At 41.3% G+C, this 22,677-nt stretch overlaps 1 protein-coding gene and 2 long non-coding RNA genes across 18 annotated transcripts in view; all 3 read left to right on the top strand.

Moving 5' to 3' along the window:
* Positions 1 to 374: 374 nt before the first annotated feature.
* GIT2 (GIT ArfGAP 2) overlaps positions 375 to 22,677 on the top strand; it is a 52,300-nt gene continuing 29,997 nt past the window's right edge. For 13 of the 16 annotated variants that reach the window (XM_086681939.1, XM_086681945.1, XM_025933430.2 and 10 more), the window contains exons 1-9: positions 375 to 568; positions 4,748 to 4,881; positions 6,399 to 6,511; positions 7,377 to 7,482; positions 9,478 to 9,564; positions 9,678 to 9,808; positions 11,972 to 12,066; positions 20,144 to 20,189; positions 21,324 to 21,375. In XM_086681939.1, coding sequence (XP_086538065.1) covers positions 517 to 568; positions 4,748 to 4,881; positions 6,399 to 6,511; positions 7,377 to 7,482; positions 9,478 to 9,564; positions 9,678 to 9,808; positions 11,972 to 12,066; positions 20,144 to 20,189; positions 21,324 to 21,375 — 816 coding nt within the window. In that variant the 5' untranslated portion in view covers positions 375 to 516. The remainder of the gene's footprint in view (positions 569 to 4,747; positions 4,882 to 6,398; positions 6,512 to 7,376; positions 7,483 to 9,477; positions 9,565 to 9,677; positions 9,809 to 11,971; positions 12,067 to 20,143; positions 20,190 to 21,323; positions 21,376 to 22,677) is intronic. The other 3 variants (XM_086681940.1, XM_025933429.2, XM_086681935.1) reach the window with 1 other exon arrangement.
* LOC147575363 (uncharacterized) lies at positions 12,073 to 17,297 on the top strand. The gene is made up of 2 exons (XR_015242323.1): positions 12,073 to 14,940; positions 15,199 to 17,297. It is a non-coding gene; the product is annotated as an uncharacterized LOC147575363 (long non-coding RNA).
* On the top strand, positions 21,384 to 22,603 carry LOC147575362 (uncharacterized). The gene is made up of 2 exons (XR_015242324.1): positions 21,384 to 21,770; positions 22,321 to 22,603. It is a non-coding gene; the product is annotated as an uncharacterized LOC147575362 (long non-coding RNA).

Below are 22,677 nucleotides of genomic sequence, written 5' to 3'. Positions count from 1 at the left end.
TTTGTCTTCTTTGCTCAATTTTTTCTCCAGCGCTGGGAACAGTGTGTGGAACATAGATGCTCCATAAGTATTTATTGACCAAAAGAATGAATAAGTGAGTGAACTTGACCAGTTGTATTAAGTGACTTAACTATTGATTGCCTCAGGAAGGCTGTGGCTGCAGAGCTCTGGCCACTAGATTTTGCTGTTTCCCTTGGTATTAGTCAGTGCGGGGACAAAGAATCTCCTCCAGAAAGGGAAATCCAAATTGAAGAAAACTTGTAAGCAGGGCAGAAGATGCTGCCCTCACTCAAGATGGCGACAAGGCAGCGTGCCCCTTCCTGTCACGTGATCTGCCCGTCAACGAAGGGCCCCTCCCCGCGCGTGCGTGCTGCGCCGCGGCTGCGAGGCGCTGAGGGGAGAGGCGCCGCCGCCAGCGCCGCCGCCGCCGCGGGGACCCGTTAGAGCGGAAGCGCTGCCGCCGCCGCCTTCGCTGTCCCCGGGACCCTGATTCCCGGCAGGTGGGAGGCGGGAGCCATGTCGAAGCGGCTTCGGAGCAGCGAGGTGTGCGCGGACTGTAGCGGGCCGGGTGAGTCGCAGCGGCCAGGCCCGCTCTGCTCAGCTCTACTCAGAGGGACCCCTGCCTCGGGGCCGCCCCCTCGGGTCGGGCGGGTCCCGGCGGCCGAACCCCACACTTGGGGTCGCGGGGAGGAAGAGGCGGGGAGGCCTCGGAACGGGACCCGTCCTGGGCCTGTCAGAGCCGGGCGGGAAAGGGGGCCGCCGCCCTCCCGTCCCTCCCTCCCCTCTCATCCCCACTCATCCCCTCTCGTCTCCTCTGTCCCAGGCCGGGCGGGGAGGCTGCGGGGTCGGGGCCGCTTCCCCAACAGGAAGGGGCTTGGGCAATCCACAGGAAGGCCAATTACAGAAGTAAAATGCGAGCGTTCTCCCGGCTGCGGCCCCCAGAGGCTGCAGGTGTTCCCTCCCTCCCCTCACAGTCCCCCCCGGACCCCCGCCCTGCGAGGGGGCCCTGCCCAGGGTGGGCGCACTCGTTGCTTCCGTCCACCGATACTCTCCACGGGACTCCCGTAGATGATTTCCCTGCTCCTAACATCCCGGTTCCCACTCCACCTCCACCGGGGAGAATCTCCAGGACTTCGGGGTCTTGGAAACACATCCAGCACTTGGGAGGCAGTGCGTGTCTTGAGTTTTGGGATCTGGACGGCCTGGGTTCAAACTAGGTTTGCCTGTGGGTGACCTTGGGCTGGTGATTTCATTTGGCCCGGCCTTAATTTCCTTATTTTTCCGATGGAGATAATTGGGAGAACCACATTCAGTGGTAAGAGTCAATGAATATTCTTAGGATTATCTCATCAAAGTTTGTTTCTTTTTTGTATTGTGGTGTTTGGTACAGAACCTTTGCAGTCTCTTAAAGCTAGAGTTGAGTTTCTAAATCTTACATTAATTACAACCTACAAAACAAACAAAATCACTGGCAAATAGACACACTTGGGGGCATTCGGGCAGGATAGGCATATGGGTGCGTTGAAAGGCCAAAACCCTTCTTCCCTGTGTAATTTTCAGATTTAGAGTTCAGATCCCTCTTAGCAATTGGAACTGAATTGACAGGTCTCTATGCTATTTTCTGTGCTTGGATTTTGAGTGCTTTGAAATTTGAAGTCATTCAAAGGTAAGATGGCTTTCTTTGGTATGTTAGTGTCCAATTAACAACCATAACGTAATCATTGCACAGCAGTGTTTTTGCAACTGCTCTGAACTTCATCATGTCATATGGAAGTGGAGACTGATTTTAAATAGTACTGTGATAACTCAAACCTTATGTGGTTATTTCATGGCCTGTGTAGTGCAAGTGGGGTTACCAGTTTCCTTTGAAGATGGGGAGGAGGGTGGAGAGCTGAAAAAGAGGACCTCAAGTTAGTGTGGGTTATACAGACTCCATCGTATTCTCTAAAAAAGTTATTTGTTCCACTTCCTTATTTTCTTGTTTGCAGTTGAACTTTCTGTGATGTGTTTGATTCACATGAGTCTAGATTCAGACTTCCTCTTGGAACGTGTGTTCTTGACTCCCCACTAGATGGTAGGGGACAAAGGAAAGCTGAGTTCTCCATTGCCATGCTTATGACTGTCTTGCCCTTGTGCAGCATTTTGTGCATATTTCAGAACATTTTCTCTTCCATTGTATCGTTTTAGTTGTCTCAAATGCCTAATCTACAGAGACTTGAGTCATTTCCTTCCTGTTTTGAATATAATTAGGCTACCTTGAAATGTTGTGTGAACTTGAGCAGCTAGGAATTTGCGCTGCCTTTTCTACAGAGCCCTAGTCAAAGAGTCACCTCTTTCTCTTAGGGGTCTTTTTAAAAATTCTGATGACTGCGAAGCCCTTCTCTCTGGAAAATGCACATTTAGTCACTCTTTCACACGGGATTCATGTTATAATTCCTTCATGGGGTCCCAGACATTTCTGAAGCTCATTTGTGTTGTTCTTGGAGTCCTGGTCAGGAAGCCCCAGCACAGAACATTTAGGTAAACTGGGAAGGTTCTACCCAACGTCATAACTCGATTTTGATTTTACTCTATTGTGAACATTCTAACATTTTTTTCCATGGGATTCTGATCCATGATGTTAAAGTGATGGAGAACCTTGCTTACTGGGTGTTAAATCCTTGTTGTCTTGTTCCTGTTTAGTTTTCTCCAAGAACACTGTGAATCCTCTGAATGATGTTTGAAAACCAAAGCTAGGTTTCAAACTAGTCTCCCCCCACCATAGTAGTAGCATGAGTACTGTACTACAAAAAGAAGGGTTCTTATGTATCTTTGTAGGTATCTTTCACTTTGATATTTTCAATTTTTGTTTTTCAGGATTCTATAGTCGTACTGACAGAGTTCTACTTCATTGAATGATTTTGTTTCTGTTTTATTTCATGGCAAACACTTGACCATGATCACATCTTAGCAAATATTTTACTCTTTTTTTTTTTTTTTTAGTGAATCTAGTTCATTTTAAATAGCTCCTCCTCTGCACCCACCTACCCAGAAACCCCACTTGAGTCTTTTCGCTATAGTTGTGTTCGTCTGACACATTTGATGTTTTAAGTATTGACAAAACCTTTTTCCAGTTGTCATGAATTTCAGTGGCCTCTTGAAAATATCTGAACGCTACTTAGAAAATAATTTAGAAAAGTTAGAACTGTTGATATTACTAAGTACTTACTATATACAAGGCACTTTACCCTTTCTGGCCACCCTTGCCTGAGGTATGCTATTATTCCCATTTTTTTTTTTTTAAGTTTTTTTTTATGATTGTTACATCCATTACAACCCCTCATAGGTTTCAACATTTATTTATTTTTGGGACAGAGAGAAACAGAGCATGAACGGGGGAGGAGCAGAGAGAGAGGGAGACACAGAATCGGAAACAGGCTCCAGGCTCTGAGCCATCAGCCCAGAGCTTGACGTGGGGCTCGAACTCACGGACCGCGAGATCATGACCTGGCTGAAGTCGGACGCTTAACCGACTGCGCCACCCAGGCGCCCCCTATTATTCCCATTTGATCCATGATGAGGATGCTCAAAGAAATTACTTGCCTGAGATCATTGTGCAGGAAGTGGCAGAGTGGGGGTTCCAACCCGGACTGCTTGTCTGCAGAATCACCGTCTCAACCACCACACCCTCTGACTCCCAGGATTTGTCTCTGATTAAAATCATAACTTTTCACTGTACGGTCGGAAAGGGTTTGAATAAACTGTTAAACATGGTAAAGATGGTGTACATGCATTTCAGAGATTTTTGTGGACATTGAGGAATTCTTAAATATAATTCTTAGATCAGGCAGCTTGAGTGGCACCTATTGTCACCCCATTGTGAGTCTGATGACATGGAGAAAGTCTGTTTTTATCTGGGGTTTCTAAGTATGTGTTCAGTTTACTTGCCCGGTGTGGATTATTCTTACTGCCTACCAAGTGCGAATTATTCCTGTCTCAGAGGATGTCTGCTGAAGTTCCGTGGGATTTCGTGGGAAAAAAGTATTGTACCCGCACCAAAAATATTACTCGTTTTTATTTTACATCTTTGCCTCTGTGAAGCTGCTGCCATTACAGCTTCTGTTCCTTCAGATCAATTGTAAGGTGGGGAGGGGAAGGGGGGGACTCGGCCGTTTATTTGAAATGAGTAATGGATGTCATAGAACATTTCCTAACAAAGGCCAGGTTCCTCAGTCTGTCCTTTGAACCACATAGCCAAGCAGGTCTGTTGTCATGTTTTCTTGCAGCTTTCTGCTAAGCATGGAGCCGTGTGGAGGTATGGCAGTAGATTAGTAGATTTGCTTCAGATAATGCTTCAGATAATGTGGATTATTCACTGACATGATTATGTTCTCTTGCCCTTTGTGCAGATGGGTTTGAGATGATTCATGCGTACCCTCTCAGTTTGCTTGTCTTATGTGGAATGAAGGAGCGAGCATCTGAGATGGTAGATCCCATCAGGGCTACAGACTGTGGCCCTGGACCGGAAAGGGGACAGCTGCTTAGTTAGGGCTTCAACTCGTGTTTAGTCTCATTTCACGTTGTGCCGAGTCAAGCCAACATAGGTGGCACCATCAGACAGGCTCACCAGCTTGGTATGTCCACTAGCATTCTAGAGCAGCAGAAAGGTCTAGTTTTTCTGAAAAACCAAACCTCGGTCACCTGGGCCCGTCTGGCAGCATAGCAGCCCCCGGTGTCCCCGCCACTGAGATGTCATTCTTCCTTCCAGACCCTTCCTGGGCATCAGTAAACCGGGGGACTTTTATCTGTGACGAGTGCTGCAGCGTCCACCGGAGCCTGGGGCGCCACGTCTCCCAAGTAAGGCACCTGAAGCACGCGCCGTGGCCTCCCACGCTGCTGCAGGTAAAGAGTAAGGACTCACCCAGCATGTAATTGGAGCTTTCGGGGCTCTTGCTTTTAGCAACTAACATTTCTTCCACTGTGCTTTTTAAATCTTAACAGCAGTGTTTGAATCATAACTGAATAGAGGTGCCGTGCCTATCAGTGCTGTGTGTGAGAACTGAATTCGTTGTTTACGATTGTTTTTTTCCCCCTCTCCTAACAAATAAATCTGGCCCCCAAAGCTCAATTATAGATAGATAAATAATTGTTAAAGTTTTTTTGGTAATGTTTCACTGCTGACTTTCTAGACTGTCACCAGAAATTGTTGTTAAATGGCCCATCTTTTCCCTATGCTATGATAAATGTTTCTGAAGGCTGCAGTCTCAGAAACTTTTTATTACGTTTCCTGCTTTGTTGGAAGCATGGACTGAGATTCCTCAGAAATTTCCGAAACATGTGAGTTAAGCTTTCTTGAAGTTTTTCTTAACCAGTTAGAGACCAAATTAAGTTAACATGTGTCAGTTGAATGCCCAACACCCTGCTAAGTGTTAAGTGAGCTATTTGTTTTATTTGGGGTTGAATGTCATGTCACCTGTACTTCTATTTTGGGGTACACATTCTTCAAGTTCCATTGGAACTCAGAATTAAGCATGTGTTTTGCCTTCATTTGTCTTGAGTACATATTTTACTAGATCTGTGGCAGCTGTACAACGTGTCCCTTAAACTTACCCATATAAACCAAGGAGCCAAAACAAGTGGGTTTGGGTCTCTGATGTGATGGTATCTGCACCAATACAAAGCACAGATGGGGCTGTGTCAGGAGCGTGCTTTGAAATGAAATTGGAAGTATGGTTTATTAATAACTTACGCTGAGAAGTTTCTAACAGCTCCATCTCATGTGAAAGTAGGTGTTTACTGCTCTCAGGTCTTTGTTTACAGATTTCATTATAGGGCCTGAAGAAAGTCCAGAGATGAGTAGTTTAAAATGCCAGGCTTGACCCTAAAAGATCAATTCTGAAAGTATGGCACATGAACCACCAGTGGTACTCAAGACAGATGTAGGTAATACTCGAGTATTTATTTTAATGGTTGCATTATTTTAATGTGTATAAGAGAACTTTAACTAGCATATCAAGCCACAATTGCTAGTACAAGTTTTAAAAAATGGGTGGATTTAAAGAAAAATATTAGGTGGATAGTCTAGACAGTATGTGGGTTGTTAGGAATCTTGAAAATAGTATTTGGATGATCAGGCTTGGGAAATACTGCACTAAAATGCCAAAGTACTCTTCCTCCATAATCTATAAAAACAATTTAATCAAACCCTCTTAGGTCTTTAGCTGTCCTCCTGGTCAAACCTGAATCCTGCATGCAGGTTCATTGTTCTCATTCTAGAATCAGAAAGCAGTGATTTGTGGGATATCCCCATCATGCTAGTATTTGTAATGGGGCTTGGTTTTCCCAGTTCAGTTACTACAATTCCCAGGGAATATTTGTGGAAAGAAATTAAAATATGATTTTACACTGCTTGGTTTTAGATGGTTGAAACCTTGTATAATAATGGTGCTAATTCTATATGGGAGCATTCATTGCTGGACCCTGCCTCTGTTATGAGCGGAAGACGTAAAGCTAATCCACAGGATAAAGTACAGTGAGTGGAATGTTTAATACTTTTATTTCTTTGTGACACACGGGGCCCTCTTAAAGGTGCACAGCTACTTTTGACCAGCTTTCACAGGGCAGCACAGGAGGTGGGTACATCTCAGTTGTGCATTGAGCCTTTCGCTTTTAGAAATGCAGAAGACCGGGCACAGGACCATCTCTTCTGCATGGTTGCATAGCACAAGTCAGTGGCTTCTCCAGTTCGAGACAAAGGCTCAGAGGCTGTTCATGTAATCAGATTTAAGCTTAGGTGCTCAAACAAGAGGCAGTCAGACCAGAAATCTCGGTTCTGGGCTCCAGTCTGCCTGATGGTTCACCTAAAGGATGGGATGAAACGCCCCTTCCTTGCAAGGCCACTAGGTCAATTACTAAAATTATAAAGAGGGGCCCCTGGGTGGCTCAGTCAGTTAAATGTCCCACTCTTGATCTTGGCTTAGGTCACGATCTCACGATTCATGAGTTTGAGCCCCACATTGGGCTCTGCGCACTGTCAGTGCAGACGGAGACTGCTTAGGATTCTTTCTCTCCCTGTCTCTGCCCCTCCCCCTCTTGTGCACTCTCTCTCATTCTCTCAGAATACGTAAATAAACTTAAAAAAAGTTTTAAAAAAGAGAATTACAAAGAGAGGAGAGGTGCTATAAAAAGCAAGTCCTCTGCAGTCCTGGCCATGAGAATGACTAATCGATGTTTTGAGACTGCACGTCTTAAACTCCTGCTGGAATTTATTTCTCTATTGTTCATTTTCTTCTCGAGTGGGAGATACAGGTCACTTCCTCTTCTTTTTACAACCTGAAGAATGGGGAATGTCGCATCTGCATTGCAAGTGAGCTGTTTTCCTTTTTGTTTTCGAACAGTCCTAATAAAGCAGAATTCATCAGAGCCAAGTATCAGATGTTGGCGTTTGTGCATCGCTTGCCTTGCCGGGATGACGACAGTGTGACTGCCAAAGACCTTAGCAAGGTGGGCTGCACCTTTTAAAATCCCTACTGTTGCTGGATGAAACAGTGTATTGTTTTGCTTGAAAAAAAACTTAAAGAGGAAGAAGAGAAAAACAACACAAAAACTCCTTTCTGTATTCTAAATAATTAATAACAGCCTTTTTTGGAATTGGTTTCATCTTTAATCTTAATTGAAATGGCAGCCATTCATCTTAGTGGAGGTACAAGGGCAAAGAGAAAAACTAAGTATGTATCTAGAAAACAATTTGTGTTTTTCAGATACAGTTTTAAAGTTGTATTTCTAGGAGCGCCTGGGTGGCTCAGTTGGTCAAGCATCTGGGACTCTTGACTTTGGCTCAGGCCATGGATTTCATGGTTCATGGGTTTGAGCCCCACGCTGTCGGTGTGGAGCCTGCTTGGATTTTCTCTCTCTGTCCCTCCCCTGCTCATACTCTCTCTTTCTCAAAATAAATAAATAAAACTTAAAAAAAATTTTTTTAATAAAACAATACAATTATATTTCTGTAAGTTTTTTGATTAACTTTGAAATAGGAACCATCCTTGAGTTGTTTCTAGAAGGGACTAGAAAGCTTGAGGGACTTCTTTAGGCATCCGGGTTGTATACTGAGTAGGGTCTTCAGGAAGCAGGATGACTCAAAGCTGTAGTGCTCAGGATTCTTTATTATACTTGCAAAACGAGTAGACGGCTTTCTTTATGTGGGCCTTTGCATGTTTTTGAGAGATGCCCTGAGAAATACGTATCTTTATTTTCAAAGCATTGCCTTTAGGAAATGTTCACGCAGAGCATGGGCACTCACAAGTCAGATTTTTTAAAGTTTGCATAGAAGTACATGTAATTGGGGGGCGCCTGTGTGGCTCAGTCAGTTGAGCGTCTGACTTCGTCTCAGGTCATGATCTTGCGGCTTGTGAGTTCGAGCCCCGTGTTGGGCTCTGTGCTGACAGCTCAGAGCCTGGAGCCTGCCTCAGATTCTGTGTCTCCCTCTCTCTCTGCCCCTCCCTGGCTCATGCTCTGTCCCTCTCTCTCAAAAATAAATAAACATTCCAAAAAAAAGAAGTACATGTAATTGTTTCTGTTAATTAATAAGGCCTGGCATGGGTTTTTTTTACCAATTGAAAATTATTAAATAAGTTAATTTTAAAAATAAGGCATGGATATAGTTGCTACAGTAGGTTTCTGCATTCTTAGATTAAGAGATACGGCATTTTGGACAATTCTAGGTTGGACTTGAAGGAAAGCAGCTCATCTTCTGCATGTGTAAATGCTTTTCTGCAGTGGTACAGAATTTGGTATACACAGGCCTATTTCAATAGACCCTGAAAGACTTGGTTAAAGTATTGTATACAGCGCCAAGAGTGGTGTTGTGGAGAGGGTGTGCTATAAGGCAGAATCCTGTAGTTTATGCGGTGTGGGATATGCAGTATATGGAGCGGGCCAATAACAACAGCGGATGATAACAACGGTCATAAAAACAACAGCAGCTGTATTCTTTGAGCATTTCCTGTGTACCAGGCTCCATGCAAAGCACTTTGTTATATCATTGACTCCTTACAGTAACCCTGTGAATAATAGGTGGCATCGTTATCACCATTTTAGAGATGAGAAAACGAAGGCTCAGATTGCTTAAAGAACTTCCGCAAGGTCACACAACTTGAAGGGTGTATGGTTTGAAATTTTGGTCTTTGAGACTTCAGAACCATGTTCAACCCCCTTCTCATACTGCCTGTCACTCCAGGTCTGGCTGTGCCCCCTAGACAGATCATGTATCTGGGCCTGTCGGCTTTCCCAGCCCTTGTTTCCTTCTCAGTAAAGTGCACCTGGCCCCACCTGAGAGCCCAGAGGTGGTTGTGACCAGCAAGGGAGAGACTGCTTCATCCATCTTACTGAGCTAAATGAAGATTGTTACTCACGTAATTTATGTTAAAATGATCTGCCAGTTGCTGTAGTACACCGTTCTTTACGCTTTTAGTAAACATTTTTTTGGTTTGTGTTTTTCAGCAACTCCATTCAAGCGTGAGAACAGGGAATCTCGAAACCTGTTTGAGGCTGTTATCTTTAGGAGCACAAGCCAACTTCTTTCACCCTGTGAGAAAAGCATGAATTGATTCAGATATTAAATTGAAACTAAGTGGGTTGTGTTTGTGTAGCCTTTAGTTTTATTTAATTTGCTTGTTTGCCTACTTTTTATTAATACTCAGGAAAAAGGAAACACCCCACTCCATGTTGCCTCCAAAGCAGGACAGATTTTACAGGCGGAATTATTGGCAGTATATGGAGCAGACCCGGGCACACAGGATTCTAGTGGAAAAACTCCTGTTGATTATGCAAGGTAAGAGACCTAGATTCTGGTCGCTCCCTTGGTTAGGGATTATTTATATTGGGTATGATTCATTGTTAGGTGGCTAAATTGCATATGGTTAACATTTAACCCCTTGAAGTTAAGGATTTGCGTCCTATTATTTTGCAGATACAAACGAGCGCAGAGGCTGGCAAAGTCACAGAGGGTAGAGCCATTAACCAGTTAGCTTTCAGTCTTTCACGTGACTTAAAATGCAATGGTATTTGAGCCAAATCAAGTATCAAGAATTGCAGACCCCACCCCTCAGTTTTTTAACATATTTAGTCATTGCTTGAACTTAAGAACAGATCTGTATGGATAGATCTATGATTAAACAAGTACAGGGTAAAATGTTAATTGTAGGTTTTAGGTAGCCGACATATGAGTGCTTGCTATAAAATTCTTCTTGGTTTAAAAACTTTGACTGTGAAATGCTGGAAGAATAAACAAATCCATAAATTAGTCTTGAATATCCTTTAAATGATAGAAGGTGGCTTATCTTTCTTCTTCTTGCAAATTAGCTTTATTAACTGCAAGGCACTGTACTCTTTTCTGCAGAGGATAAAATGGGTGAGACAACAAAACTGTGCCTTCCCAGAATTTATTATCTCATAGAGGAGATGATTCAAAAATGCATGAAAGAGTTAAATGAAGCAAGATAACATGGAATTCATTGCCAGAATGGACAGCTCATCTTAAAAGGCATATATAGGGTTTTTTCATTGTGGCCTAAATCATTAAGAAATTTCTTTAGTTGGACTTTGAAAAATGGGTTGGATTTGGGGGTGTGAAAGAGAAGCTAAGTAAGACATTCCAGGTGAAAAAGAAAGGCCTGAGTCAAGTTCAGGAGGGAGGGATGGATAGGGCATGTTCAGCACAGCAAAGTGCTTCACTGGATAGAGCAGGGTGAGCTGAGATACTGAGGAATATAGTATTTCATCAGATCTGAGACTCCGCCGATTGTACGGGTCATAATTATCTCATATACCACTAAAAAATGAGAAAAAACTCGGACAATTTAATGATGGATGGGGGCACCTGAGTCGCTCAGTTGGTAAACATCTGACTCTTGAGTTTGGCTCAGGTCACAGTCTTGCAGTTTGTGGGTTAGAGTCCTGCATTGGGCTCTGTGCTGATAGCGTGGAGCCTGCTTGGGATTCTCTCTCTGCTCCTCCGCTGCTCTTTCTCTTAAAATAAATAAATAAACTTAAAAAAAATAATGATGGATGTACCATCAATTGTCACATGCTTCCTGATTTCACAGCTGTTTAAAAAAATGAGGAAAAAAAGATGCGTATCTCAGAAATCAAACGTGTAGTATGTTGGAGGAATATTCTGTAGTGTCTTGAATGGTGGGAAGAGAAACTGACAGAAACTAGGCTTTATCTTTTAAGAGGAAGTGAGCCCTAGGTACATGGTACTATCACTTACATTGGAATTTCCTCATGTGTACCTTGCGTATATAATAGTCTCTCAATGTAATAACTTATTTATGTGCCGTGTTGCCAGAAGGATTTCAAACAGTTTAAATACTTATTTCATAAGACACTAAAGGCAAACCTAATGTTTTCTGTTATGGAAATTGAAGTTAAGGATGTAAAATAGTTACAGGTGTGAGCTGTGTGTTCTTTTTGGTCTCTCCCTGAATTAAAGACCTTGAAGTGTTTACTGAACTCATCCAGAGTCAGACTGGCTGCAAGAGCCTCTAGGGGAAGGACCTTCTTCATAATACTGATGTTCACACTCATCCCATCCTGACTGATTCAGAATTTCCAAGATTGGGGCCTGGATATCTGTATGTTTTCTAAAGCATTCTAATTCAGTTTTGAGAACCTGTACTCTAGACCATTTATTGGTTTTATGTTGTACCTCCTTAGGTGAAGTTATTCTTCATCCCTCCAGAAGTCCATGATTTCCTTATTAAGGATTCTGTTTTGTAAATTAAAGGAAAGGGAGTAGTTCAGATTATAAAAAGTTTATAGAGGTGGGAATAAGAGTAGACCTTGGAAGTTTACCTCACACAAAAGGTTGATTATTCTGAGAAGTTGCATTTGGTAAATTGCTCAGGTGTCTTGGAAGACATCTCTGTCCTTTTTTATTCTAGAGCCAGTAGCTGGTGAGGAATATAACTGGTACTTTGTTTTCTCTTGATAGGCAAGGAGGGCACCATGAGCTGGCAGAGCGTCTTGTAGAAATACAGTATGAGCTGACTGACAGACTAGCCTTCTATCTCTGCGGCAGGAAACCAGGTGAGTGAAAGGCTAGTGGCCTCTCCACACCTTCAGTCAGTCAGCCTCTGGAAAAACAAGTTGGGACGCTGTTACCCAAGACCACTGCTTTAACATATCCTCAAGAAAAGTACAAATAAATAAGGATTTTTACTTGAAATAACTATAGCATTTTCAGTTCCATGCAAAGGATATAAGGGTAGTCAAATCTCCTTGAATTTTAGTCTCTAAGACTTTATTTTAGCTCCAGAGGAGTGACTGTTTCAAGAATCAGCACAATTGAACCAAAATTGAATGTACGCCATAGTTCTTGCACACAATGGAACTGGGATCGGAAGAGCAGAGCAGTAACTTGTGTAGTTATTTGAAGAATTCTGCTATAAAAGGAATGGAAAAGGGGTGCCTGGATGGCTCGGTTGGGTGTCTGACTATGACTCAGGTCGTGATCTCACGGTTCATGAGTTTGAGCCCCGCGTCAGGCTCTGTGCTGACAGCTCAGAGCCTGGAGCCTGCTTCAGATTCTGTGCCTCCCTCTCTCTCTGCCCCTCCCCCGCTAACTCACTTTCTCTCTGTCTCTCTCTCTCTCTCTCTCAAAAATGAATAAACTTAAAAAAAAAAAAAAGGAATGGAAAAGAGGTCAAAAGTAAACTTTGCCATTAGCCAACTTTATTTATGAAGTAGAACTAGGGTCAGCAAACCATGGTCTATGGGCCAAATCTAGCCTGTCACCTGTTTGTTTAAATAAAGTTTTGTTGTAAGATAGCCCTGCCTATTCATTTACATATTGTCTGCGGCTGCTTTCACACTACTACAGCAGAACTGAGTAGGTTGAGGGGAACCTGGCTGGTTCAGTTGGCACAGCATGTGACTCTTGATCTTGGGGTCACGAGTTTCAGCTCCCCATTGAGTGCAGAGATTACATAATTAAAGAAGGAAAGAAAGGAATAGGTTGAGTATTTGCAAGAGAGATCATATGGCTGCAAAGCCAAAAATATTACTGTCTGGTCCCTTACAGAAAGTTTGCCAGTTCCTGATTAGGATATCTTCGTGCACATATACAGCAGTTCCCTAACCTGGCTGTATTACAGAGTTAAGAGCCCCTGGTGTGTTCTACTTCCCAGTGAGATGGGGTGAGCATACCCCACCGTTTCTTTCCTGCTAATACGATAAAAACCCTGGACCAAATGCGTGGACTAGCTATCTGAGGACTCTGGCTGGTGGTTTAGGAACTCAAAGTACCACGGAGCTAGTGGTGAGTGTCCTGTCTATTTTACTTCTGAGATGGCCTTGGAGATGGCCTGAAACCTGGAAGTGCGGAGCAGGTGCAAGAAGCCTTCTGTCTCTGGTCTAAGGAGCAGTACATGAGATTCCTACAGGACAGAGAGGTGGGGGATTCCCCTGGGTTTTTTTTTCTCCTCCTCCTTTTCCTCCCACCCTAGACCCTAGGCTCTCCTGTGGCTGCAGCAATGGCAGCAATGGCAGCACAGCTGCCTGAGTCTCTGACCAAGAGCGTGAGAGGAATTCTGATTGCTTTTATTTTTCTCTCTGTTCTCTCGCCACTTGGCCCAGGAGGCAGAGCCTAACCTGGTCTGTTGTCTGCTAAAACAAAAATGTTAACATTCTCCATAGAATTTAAAGAAGACTCAGAGTCTCACAATATAATATTCAAAACGTTCAGGATATCAACCGTAATTACTTGACATATAAAGAACCAGGAAAATCCCAAAAGACTTGCAGGGGAAAATGTAGTCAACAAAGGCCATCCCCAGATGACACAGATGTTGGAATTAACACAGTCTAAAGCAATAGGAACATCATGGTTAAAGAAGTAAGTGTGAATGTTCTTGAATCACATAGAAATATAGAAGGTCTTAGTAGAAAAACAGAAGATATAGAAATGAACCAGATAGAAACGTTGAACTGTGGGACACCTGGGTGGCTCAGTCAGTTGAGTATCCCCCCCCCCTGGAGTTTGGCTCAGCATGATTTCACTGTCGTGAGATTGAGCCCCACATTGGGCTCTGCTCTGGCGGTGGAGAGCCTGTTTGGGATTCTCCTGTCTCCGCCCCAATCCCTACCCCTGCCCATACCATCTCTAAATTTCTCTCTCTCTCTAAAAAATAAACATTAAAAAAAAAATGTTGAACTGAAAAATACAGTAACTAAAAATTTAAAACTCATGGATGGGCTTAATAGATTGGAGATGGCAGAGAAAAAACTCAATGAATTGAAATACATCACTAGAAATTACCCAGTTTGAGCAACAGAGAGAATAAAAAAGTGGGAGGAAAAAGAAACTGAACACAGAGCCCCCAGGGATGTAGGGGACAATATCAGAAAGTTATGTTTTTATCTTCAGACTCCCAGAAAGAGATCAGAAAGCGTGGTGCAGAAAAAATATTGAAGAAACATGGGTTCACAACAACTCTAAATTTGGCAAAAGACAGACTTGCAGATTCAAGAAAGCTCAGAGAATCCCAAACAGGATAAACTCAATGAAATCCTCATTCAGACACATCAAAATCAAACTGCTGAAAACTAAAGACAAAACATTTGAAAGCAGCCAAGGAAAAAAACTGACATATAACATATAAAAGGACAGTTATTTGAATGACTATGGATTTTAATTGGAAACCATGGAGACAAGTACTGAAAAAAAGAAAAGAACTGTCAGCTCAGAATTACATTTCCAGTGAAAAGAACCTTCAAGAACGAAGGCAAAATATATTTTAAGATGAAGGTAAGAGAACTAGTTGCTCCAACAGATATGCTAAAGAAAGTCTTTTGGGTAGAAGGGAAATGATACCAGAGGGAATCTGGAACTTCAGGAGTAAACAAGAACAACTGAAGTGATAAATATCTGGATAAATATAAGAGATTATATTTTCCTCTTAAGTTCTTTGAGATATGAGTGAGTTTATTTTTTTTTTTTATAATGTTTCTTTTTTTTTTTTTTTAATGTTTATTTATTTTTGAGACAGAGAGAGACAGAGCGTGAGCAGGGGAGGGGCAGAGAGAGAGGGAGACACAGAATCTGAAACAGGCTCCAGGCTCTGAGCTGTCAGCACAGAGCCCGACGCGGGGCTTGAACTCATGGACCATGAGATCATGACCTGAGCTGAATTCGGACGCTTAACCGACTGAGCCACCCAGGCGCCCCGAGATATGAGTGAGTTTAATGCAGAAGTTACAGTATTGTCTAGTGGGATTTTCAGCCTATGTCACTGGGATACATTTGATAGCTACGACATAAAAAGGGAGCAGGTAAAAGAAATACAGAGATAAGGTTTCTGCATTCATCTTAAAATGGCAAAATATTATTTCTAAGTAGACTAAAAGGTTATGTGTACTGTAATGCCTAGCACAATCACTAAAATTGGACTATACAGTGATATGTAGTCAAAACATCTAGAGATAAAATTGAATGTTAAAAATTACTCAAATATTATCAAAAGATACTTTAATTCAAAACAATCCAGAAAAGAGAGAAAAGGGGAGAGATAGGCACAAAAAACTGAGGCCCAAACAGAAACTAAATAATAAAATCATAGACTTAAATCCAAACATATGAATAATTACATTAAATGTTAATGATCTAAATGTACCAACTAAAAAGCTAATAAGATTGTCAGAATGGATTTAAGACAGTAAGCTCTAACTATGTGCTATCTACAAGAAACCCACTTTAAATATAATGATAGAGGTAATTTAAAAGCAGAAAGGTATAAAAAGATACACCATGCAAACACTAAGTGAAAGAAATCTAGAGGGGTTGTGTTAACATCAAAGTAGACTTTGAGAGCAAGGAAAATTAGCAGGGATAGAGAGGGACATAACTTGGTGATGCAGTCAATTCACCAAGAAGATGTAACAGTTCTGAATGTGTATACACCCAGCAACAGAGTTTCAAAATCCATGAAGCAAATTTTGATAGAACTGAAGGGAGAAATCCACAATTCTTGGATATTCATTCAGCAGTCTTCATTTAGTAACAGAACTGGTGGATAGAAAATCAGCAAAGATACGGGGCACCTGGCAGGCTCATTCGGTAGAGCATGCAACTTTTGAACTTGGGATCATGAGTTCAAGTCCCATGTTGGGCATGGAGCCTATTTAAAATAAATAAATTAATTTAATTAAAATCAGCAGAGATAGCAAGCTGAAACCCGTCAACCAACTGCATCTAGTTGACATTTATAGCATGCTCTGCCTAACATTTTCAGAATAAAATGAATTCTCGTGCTCACGTGAGTACTCTCAAAATAAACTTAAAAATAAATAAAAGAATTAAAATTCTACAGAGTATATTCTCTGACCATAATGGAATTAAGCTAGTAATAAATAATAAAAATATAACTTGGAAATAACCAGATGCTTAGAAATGAACAACACAGTTCTTCTTTTTTATTATTATTATTTTTCATTTTTAGAGAGAGGGAAAGCACAAGTTAGAGAAGGGCAGGGGGAGAGAGAATTCCCAAGCAGCCTCCACACAGAGTGCAGAGCCCAATGCTGGGCTCGATTCCACCACCTTGGATCATGACCTGAGCCAAAATCAAGAGTGAGATGCTCAACCAACTGAGCGATCCAGGTGCCCAACAACACAGTTCTAAATATAAGTCTAAGAGGAACTCTTAAGGGAAATTAGAAAATACTTTCAGGTGAATGAAAGTACAACATGCCGAAATTTAAGGGATGCTGCTAACGCAATGCTTAGAGGAAATTTTATAGTATTCTTATATTAGAACACAAGAAAGGTCCTCAACCTAAGCTTTCCCCTTAAGAAACTATGAGTTTCTTACTGCTTACTCATCTGAAAAGATGAGTAAAATAAACTCTAAGCAAGTAGGAGGTGGGAAATAATAGATAAGAGTGGAAATCAATGAAATTGAAAAAGGAAAGCAGTAGAAAGAAATTAATGAAACCAGAAGCTGATTCTTTGAAAATTTCAATGAAATTGATAAAGGTCTACCCATATTATAAATAATTCTATGCACACAAATTGGACAACTTAGATAAAATTAACCAATTCCTGGGGCACCTGGGCGGCTCGGTCGATTAAGTGTCAGACTCTTGATTTTGGCCTAAGTCATGATCTCATGGTTCGTGAGCTCAAGCCCTGTGTCAGGCTCTGCACTGACAACGCGGTGTCTTTCTCTGCCCCTTCCCTGCTCGCTCATGCATGTGAACTCACTGTCTCTCTCTCTCCCTTCCTCCCACTCTCAAAATAAATAAACTTAAAAAAAAAGTAACCATTCCTTGAAAACCACAAACTACCAACCACCACCCAATAAGAAAGAGATCATGTAAATCCATAATCTTACATTTTAAAGAATTTGAATTTGTACTTTAAAATCTTCCATTTAAGAAAACCCCAACCCAGATGATTTCACTGTTAAGTACTGTGAACTAGCTGAAGTGGTGTTGCCATATAACTATACAACAGATATGCTTGATGACTCATGTGATTTGCTAGCTTTGCAATTATGATACTTAATGGGTATTTTTAAGTGTTAGGAATTCACTTTTCAGGTTTTGCACATTAAATGAAACTATTCTACCAAGTATTTGAAGAAGAAATAACATTAATTCTGCATGATATTTAGAAAATAAAAGGTAGGAAACACCTCTGAAGTCATTTTGTGAAGCCACCGTTACCCTGGTACCAAACCCAGCAAAAACAGCACAAAAAAATAGCCCTCGTGAACATGGACACCAAAATCCTCAACAAAGTGTTAGCAGATCAATGTATATATATGTATCATAACCAAGTAAGGTTTCTAAATGCCAAAACTGATTAAATATTTGAAAATCATCTAATGTGATTTATCACATTAACAGACTGAAAAAAAAGTCATCAATCTTATCAGTTGATACAGAAAAATATGTAACAGAATTCAACATTCTTTCATGATAAGAAAAGAGCAAACTTAGAATAGAAAGGACTTCCTTAACCTGATAAAGAGTATCAGTAGAGACCCACAGCTAACATCTTCCTTAATGACGAAAGATTGAATGTTTTTGCTTGACTATCAGAAACAAGGCCAAGATGTCTACTCTTACCACTCTTATTCAACATTGGACTGGAAATCCTAACCAGTGCCATAAGGCAAGAAGAACAAAAGGCATATAGATTGGAATGAAACAGATACAATTCATCATAAATGAGATGGTTTCTATGTTGAAAATCCCAAGGAATCTACAGTTCTTAGAACAAATAAGTGAGTTTAGCAAGGTTGCAGAATGAATACAAGGGAAGCAATCAAAAATCAATCATACTTCTGTAGATTAGCATTGGATAATTGGAGACTGAACCTAGAAAAAACAGTAACATTTATAATAGCTCCACATTGGAAGCTTAGGTAGAAATCTGGCAAAATATTTGTGGGATCTGCATGCTGAAAACTACCAAATGCTGAAAGCAATCCAGGAAGACCTGAATAAGTGGAAAGAGAACTGTTCATGGGTTGGAACACTCAATAGAGTTAACGTTGTTTCTCTACAAATTAACTTGTAAAGTTAGTGTAATTCAAGGATTTTCTTGCATACTTGGATGTACTGATTCTAAAATTTACATGGAAAGGCAGAGGAACTAGAATAGCCAAGAGACCATTTTGCAAAAGAAGGAGAATGTGGGCAGAATCACACCATCCAATTTTAACTCTTGCTGTCAAGTTTTGCTGTACTCAGATGGTGAAGAGACAGACATACAAGTCTTTGAAACAGTAGACAGCATCCAGGAGTAGACATACAAATATGTTCAGTTGATTTTGGATAGTTGCAAAGGCAATTCAGTGGAGGAAGATAGTCTTTTCAGTGTTGGAGGAACTGGACATCCATGTGCAGAAGTAGAAACTTCAGTACCTCCCACACTGGCGTAAAAACTAAAAATAGATCATAGATCTAAATGTAAAACTATAAAATGTCTAGAAGAAAATGTGTGATCTTGCATTAGGTGAAGTGTTTAGATGTAACATAAAAGCACAATCCATAAAAGAAAATACTGATGAATTGGACTTTGTCAAAATTGAAAGCTTTTGCTCTGCAAAAACTGTAATTAAGAGAGTGAAAAACAAGCCACAGCCTGGGAGAAAATACTAGGAAATCACATGTCCAACAAAGAACTTGGATCCAGAGTTTTTATACCTAAATATATAAAATTCAAATGTAAGAAAACAAACAGCCCGATAAAAACCGGGCAAAGACCATATCCAGATGACAAATGAGCACATGAAGTGAGGCGCTCAGCATCATCAGCCATTAGGGAGATGCAAATTAAAAGCACAGTGAGGTACCGCTACACGCCTTTTAGAATGACTGAAATTTAAAAACACCTAAGAAACTGACAATCTGAATGGGAAGATATGAAGCAACTGTAACTCTCATACACTGCTGGTTGGAAAACAAAATGATAGAGCTACTCTGTCAAAAAGTCTAGCAGTTTCTTACCAAGTTGTGCACACATAGACCTAATACCTCCACAACCTAGCAGTCCCACTGCTAACTATTTATCCAAGAGAAATAAAGACTGATAGTTACACAAAAACCTATATGTGAATGCATAGAATGGCTTTTTATTCATTGGCATGTGATCAGTGCCCTCCAAAAGCTAGGTGAGGACTAGGTCATTAAACCCTGCCTGGATCTGCCAAGACCGCCTGCCTCAGCCCTGATGCTTTTATGCTAATTGATTAATTTGAAGGTGAGCCACAAGACCCCAAGGGTGCTCCCCCATCCCACATGGAGAGCTGATGGAAGCTTGCTCTGAGCTAATTCAGCTCCTCACAAGTTCTGTCCATAACTAAAGGTCATCAGTTATACTGGGGATGGATGAAGTGTAGGATTAACGTGAACATAACCTTTCTGCCTAATGGTGTCTGGACCTTTGTATCAGTTGAAAATGGGACTGTGATTCTTGCTACTGGCCAGGCCTTAGGGAGTTTGTAGCCAAACTGGCAACCTCTGCCCCTCCCACATAATTCCTAATTATGAGAAAATGCTAATTGCAAAATGTAAATTGAAAAAATAATTATGGTGTTCCTTTATAGATCCTATCAGTGTTTGTATGACCAAAACTTTGGCTTGATTTCTCTTTCAGATCACAAAAATGGACAGCACTTTATAATACCTCAAATGGCAGACAGGTAAGGCTGTTGAAATACCAATCAATTTTATCTGTCACTGTTATTTCCTTGGTTGTATAGTGTTTAAGTGTATTATATTTTGTATTTAACAAAGCCCATACATTTTTCTCTTTTATGGCTATACAATTTGGAAATAAGACGGCTGTAAGTAAACCACCATGTAAAACTTAAGCTTGAAAGAGTACACGTAACAAATTTACTAGTAAGAAAATTGGAGTTAGGGATGTCCCAATTTTAGCCAGTTGGGACAGTGTATTGTGTCTATAGATATCTCAGAATATTTCTGTATTGTAATAGAAGATATTCTTTGTCTATAACCATGACTGACAAAATTTTTAAGGGCTGAATAATAAATATTTTAGGCTTTGTGGGCCACACAGCCTCTGTCACAACTATTCTGCCAATTGTAGATGCACGCATCCGTGAATGTTATGTAAATGAAGGGCATATCAGTTGCAAGAAGATTTTATTTCTGGACACTGAAATGTGGATTTCATAGAATTCTTCACATTATGAAATATTTTTCTTTTGTTTTGGGATTTTTTTTCCCAAACCATGTAAGAATGTAAAAACATTTAGCTCAGGAACCGAACAAAAAAATGGGCTATAATCTGCCTACCCCTGGTCTGTGAGGTTAGATGAGTTCACAGCTGCAGGAATGAACTTGAAATTCTTATTTAACCAATTACCTTTGCACAAATACTGTCAAGAGTTTATGAAATGATTAGCTGCTGTTCTAGATGTAATCTTGCCCTTCTGGTTTTTCTCATTCTGCCCTTTTCGTATTTCCTTCTGTCGTGCCTTTTTTTTTTTTTTTTTTTTTTAATACTTTAAGAATTGTGACTTCTCACATAAAGGGGTTGGCGACTAGCCTGGCAGTAGTTTTTGTCTTTTAGTTATCCGGTGATTATTTTTCCCTTTACTATGTTACCTGAGCATGATATTTCTAAAAGGAGTTACAAGTTTTTGTGTTCAGAGTTTTCTCACTAACTCTAATGGGCTGTAGAATTTTTGTTTCTGACCATGTCCATGAACTGTAATTAATGTCTTGATGCTTTGACTATCTTAATCTTCTGCCAAACTCACAAAAATGGTTTTTATTTATGTGCTTATTAGTTTTGTACATTTTCTTAGCAGCCTGGATTTGTCTGAATTGGCAAAAGCTGCTAAGAAGAAGCTTCAATCTGTGAGTATCTCTGTTTCCTAGTGAAGTTCAGTGTGGAGTTCAGTTCATGCATCCTGCTAATTCCTATCCTTAGCCCGTTACCTGTTACATCAGATGACTTTTCATACTCTCAGATGTTGTTAAATCAGAAGCAGAGCACTGAGTATGTAGAGAAGAAGATGGGAAGTACTATTAAGTTTAGTAGATCCAATTTATTGGCTCTGCTTCAAGTAATGGTATTTTTTCTCTGTCGTTTTCAAAGTGAAGACTGTGCCTTTGACATTAGGAAGCTGTTTCTTTTCATAAGAGTTCCTTAGTTTCTCTCCCTGTAAAACAGTAAGCGGGACACACTTCGTAGGATTCCTTCCGGTAGCCTTATAGCACACTAGGGAATGGCACAATTTGGTACTGGAATGGTGAGTACCGCAGCTCCACCTGCTGCCATCTGGGGTCCAGCCGCCAGTATCATGGTCTTGCTTAGCCCGCTTCATTCATCAGAGCTTTGTAAGTGCATGCTGTCGAGGGCTGGTGGTCCTGCCCCAGGTGTGCACTCAGAGCTCACCCAGCTCCCTTCGGTCTGCATACTTCTTTCCAGCCTGCCCACCTCAGCCCTAGTCAGGACCCTGACCAGCCAGCTTCTCTGGGAGCGCTTTCCCTTTGTTGGGCCCCCCCCCCCCCCCCCCCCAGTTGAAGCCTCACCAGGGTGCTTCCCCAACCACTGTAACCACTAGATTTCCCGCCTCTGGCTGTCCTCACAGCCCTCTGGATCTGAACCAAGATTCCTAACTTCTTTTCTTCACCTCAAAGAGTGTCATCCAGTTCTCACCATTCAGTTTTTGTCCTGCTTTCCATCTGATTCCCGCTGCGTACCTGCGCACATGCATGTGTGTGTTTGTGCGTGTGTGTGCATGCACACACGTGTGCAAGCGCAAGTGTTTGTTTCTTTTTGGGTTTACACTCTCTAAGGCCACCTTCAGGTCCTCTCTCAGGAATCCTGTCTTTCTGCAGTCTTCTCCTTCCCCAGCTTCCAGCCCTTTTGTCGTTCAAGTAACTGAAATCTGACCACCTTGACAGTATAGGTGGAAGTTTCCCCAAGCCTGACTCTGAAGCTGCACCTCTCCCCTAATGTAGGACTTTCTCCTCGTTCCTCTTCACTAGTGCTCCAAATAATACTAAGTACTGAATATGACATACAAGTGAGTCTATCGTTACTAGTATTTGTGATATGAAATAAATGTATTTTATGCAATCTGGTGTCTCTGTGTTCTGTATCTGTGGTTTTGTGTGTCTGTGTGTTTTATCACCTTTCTTAAATTAAGGCGG

Source organism: Puma concolor, chromosome D3, assembly GCF_028749965.1.
Source record: "Puma concolor isolate L17-30 chromosome D3, mPumCon1.1.hap2, whole genome shotgun sequence".
Classification (NCBI taxonomy): domain Eukaryota; kingdom Metazoa; phylum Chordata; class Mammalia; order Carnivora; family Felidae; genus Puma; species Puma concolor.
Note: the sequence above shows the minus strand (reverse complement) of the source record. Positions and strands in the feature narration are given on the sequence as shown.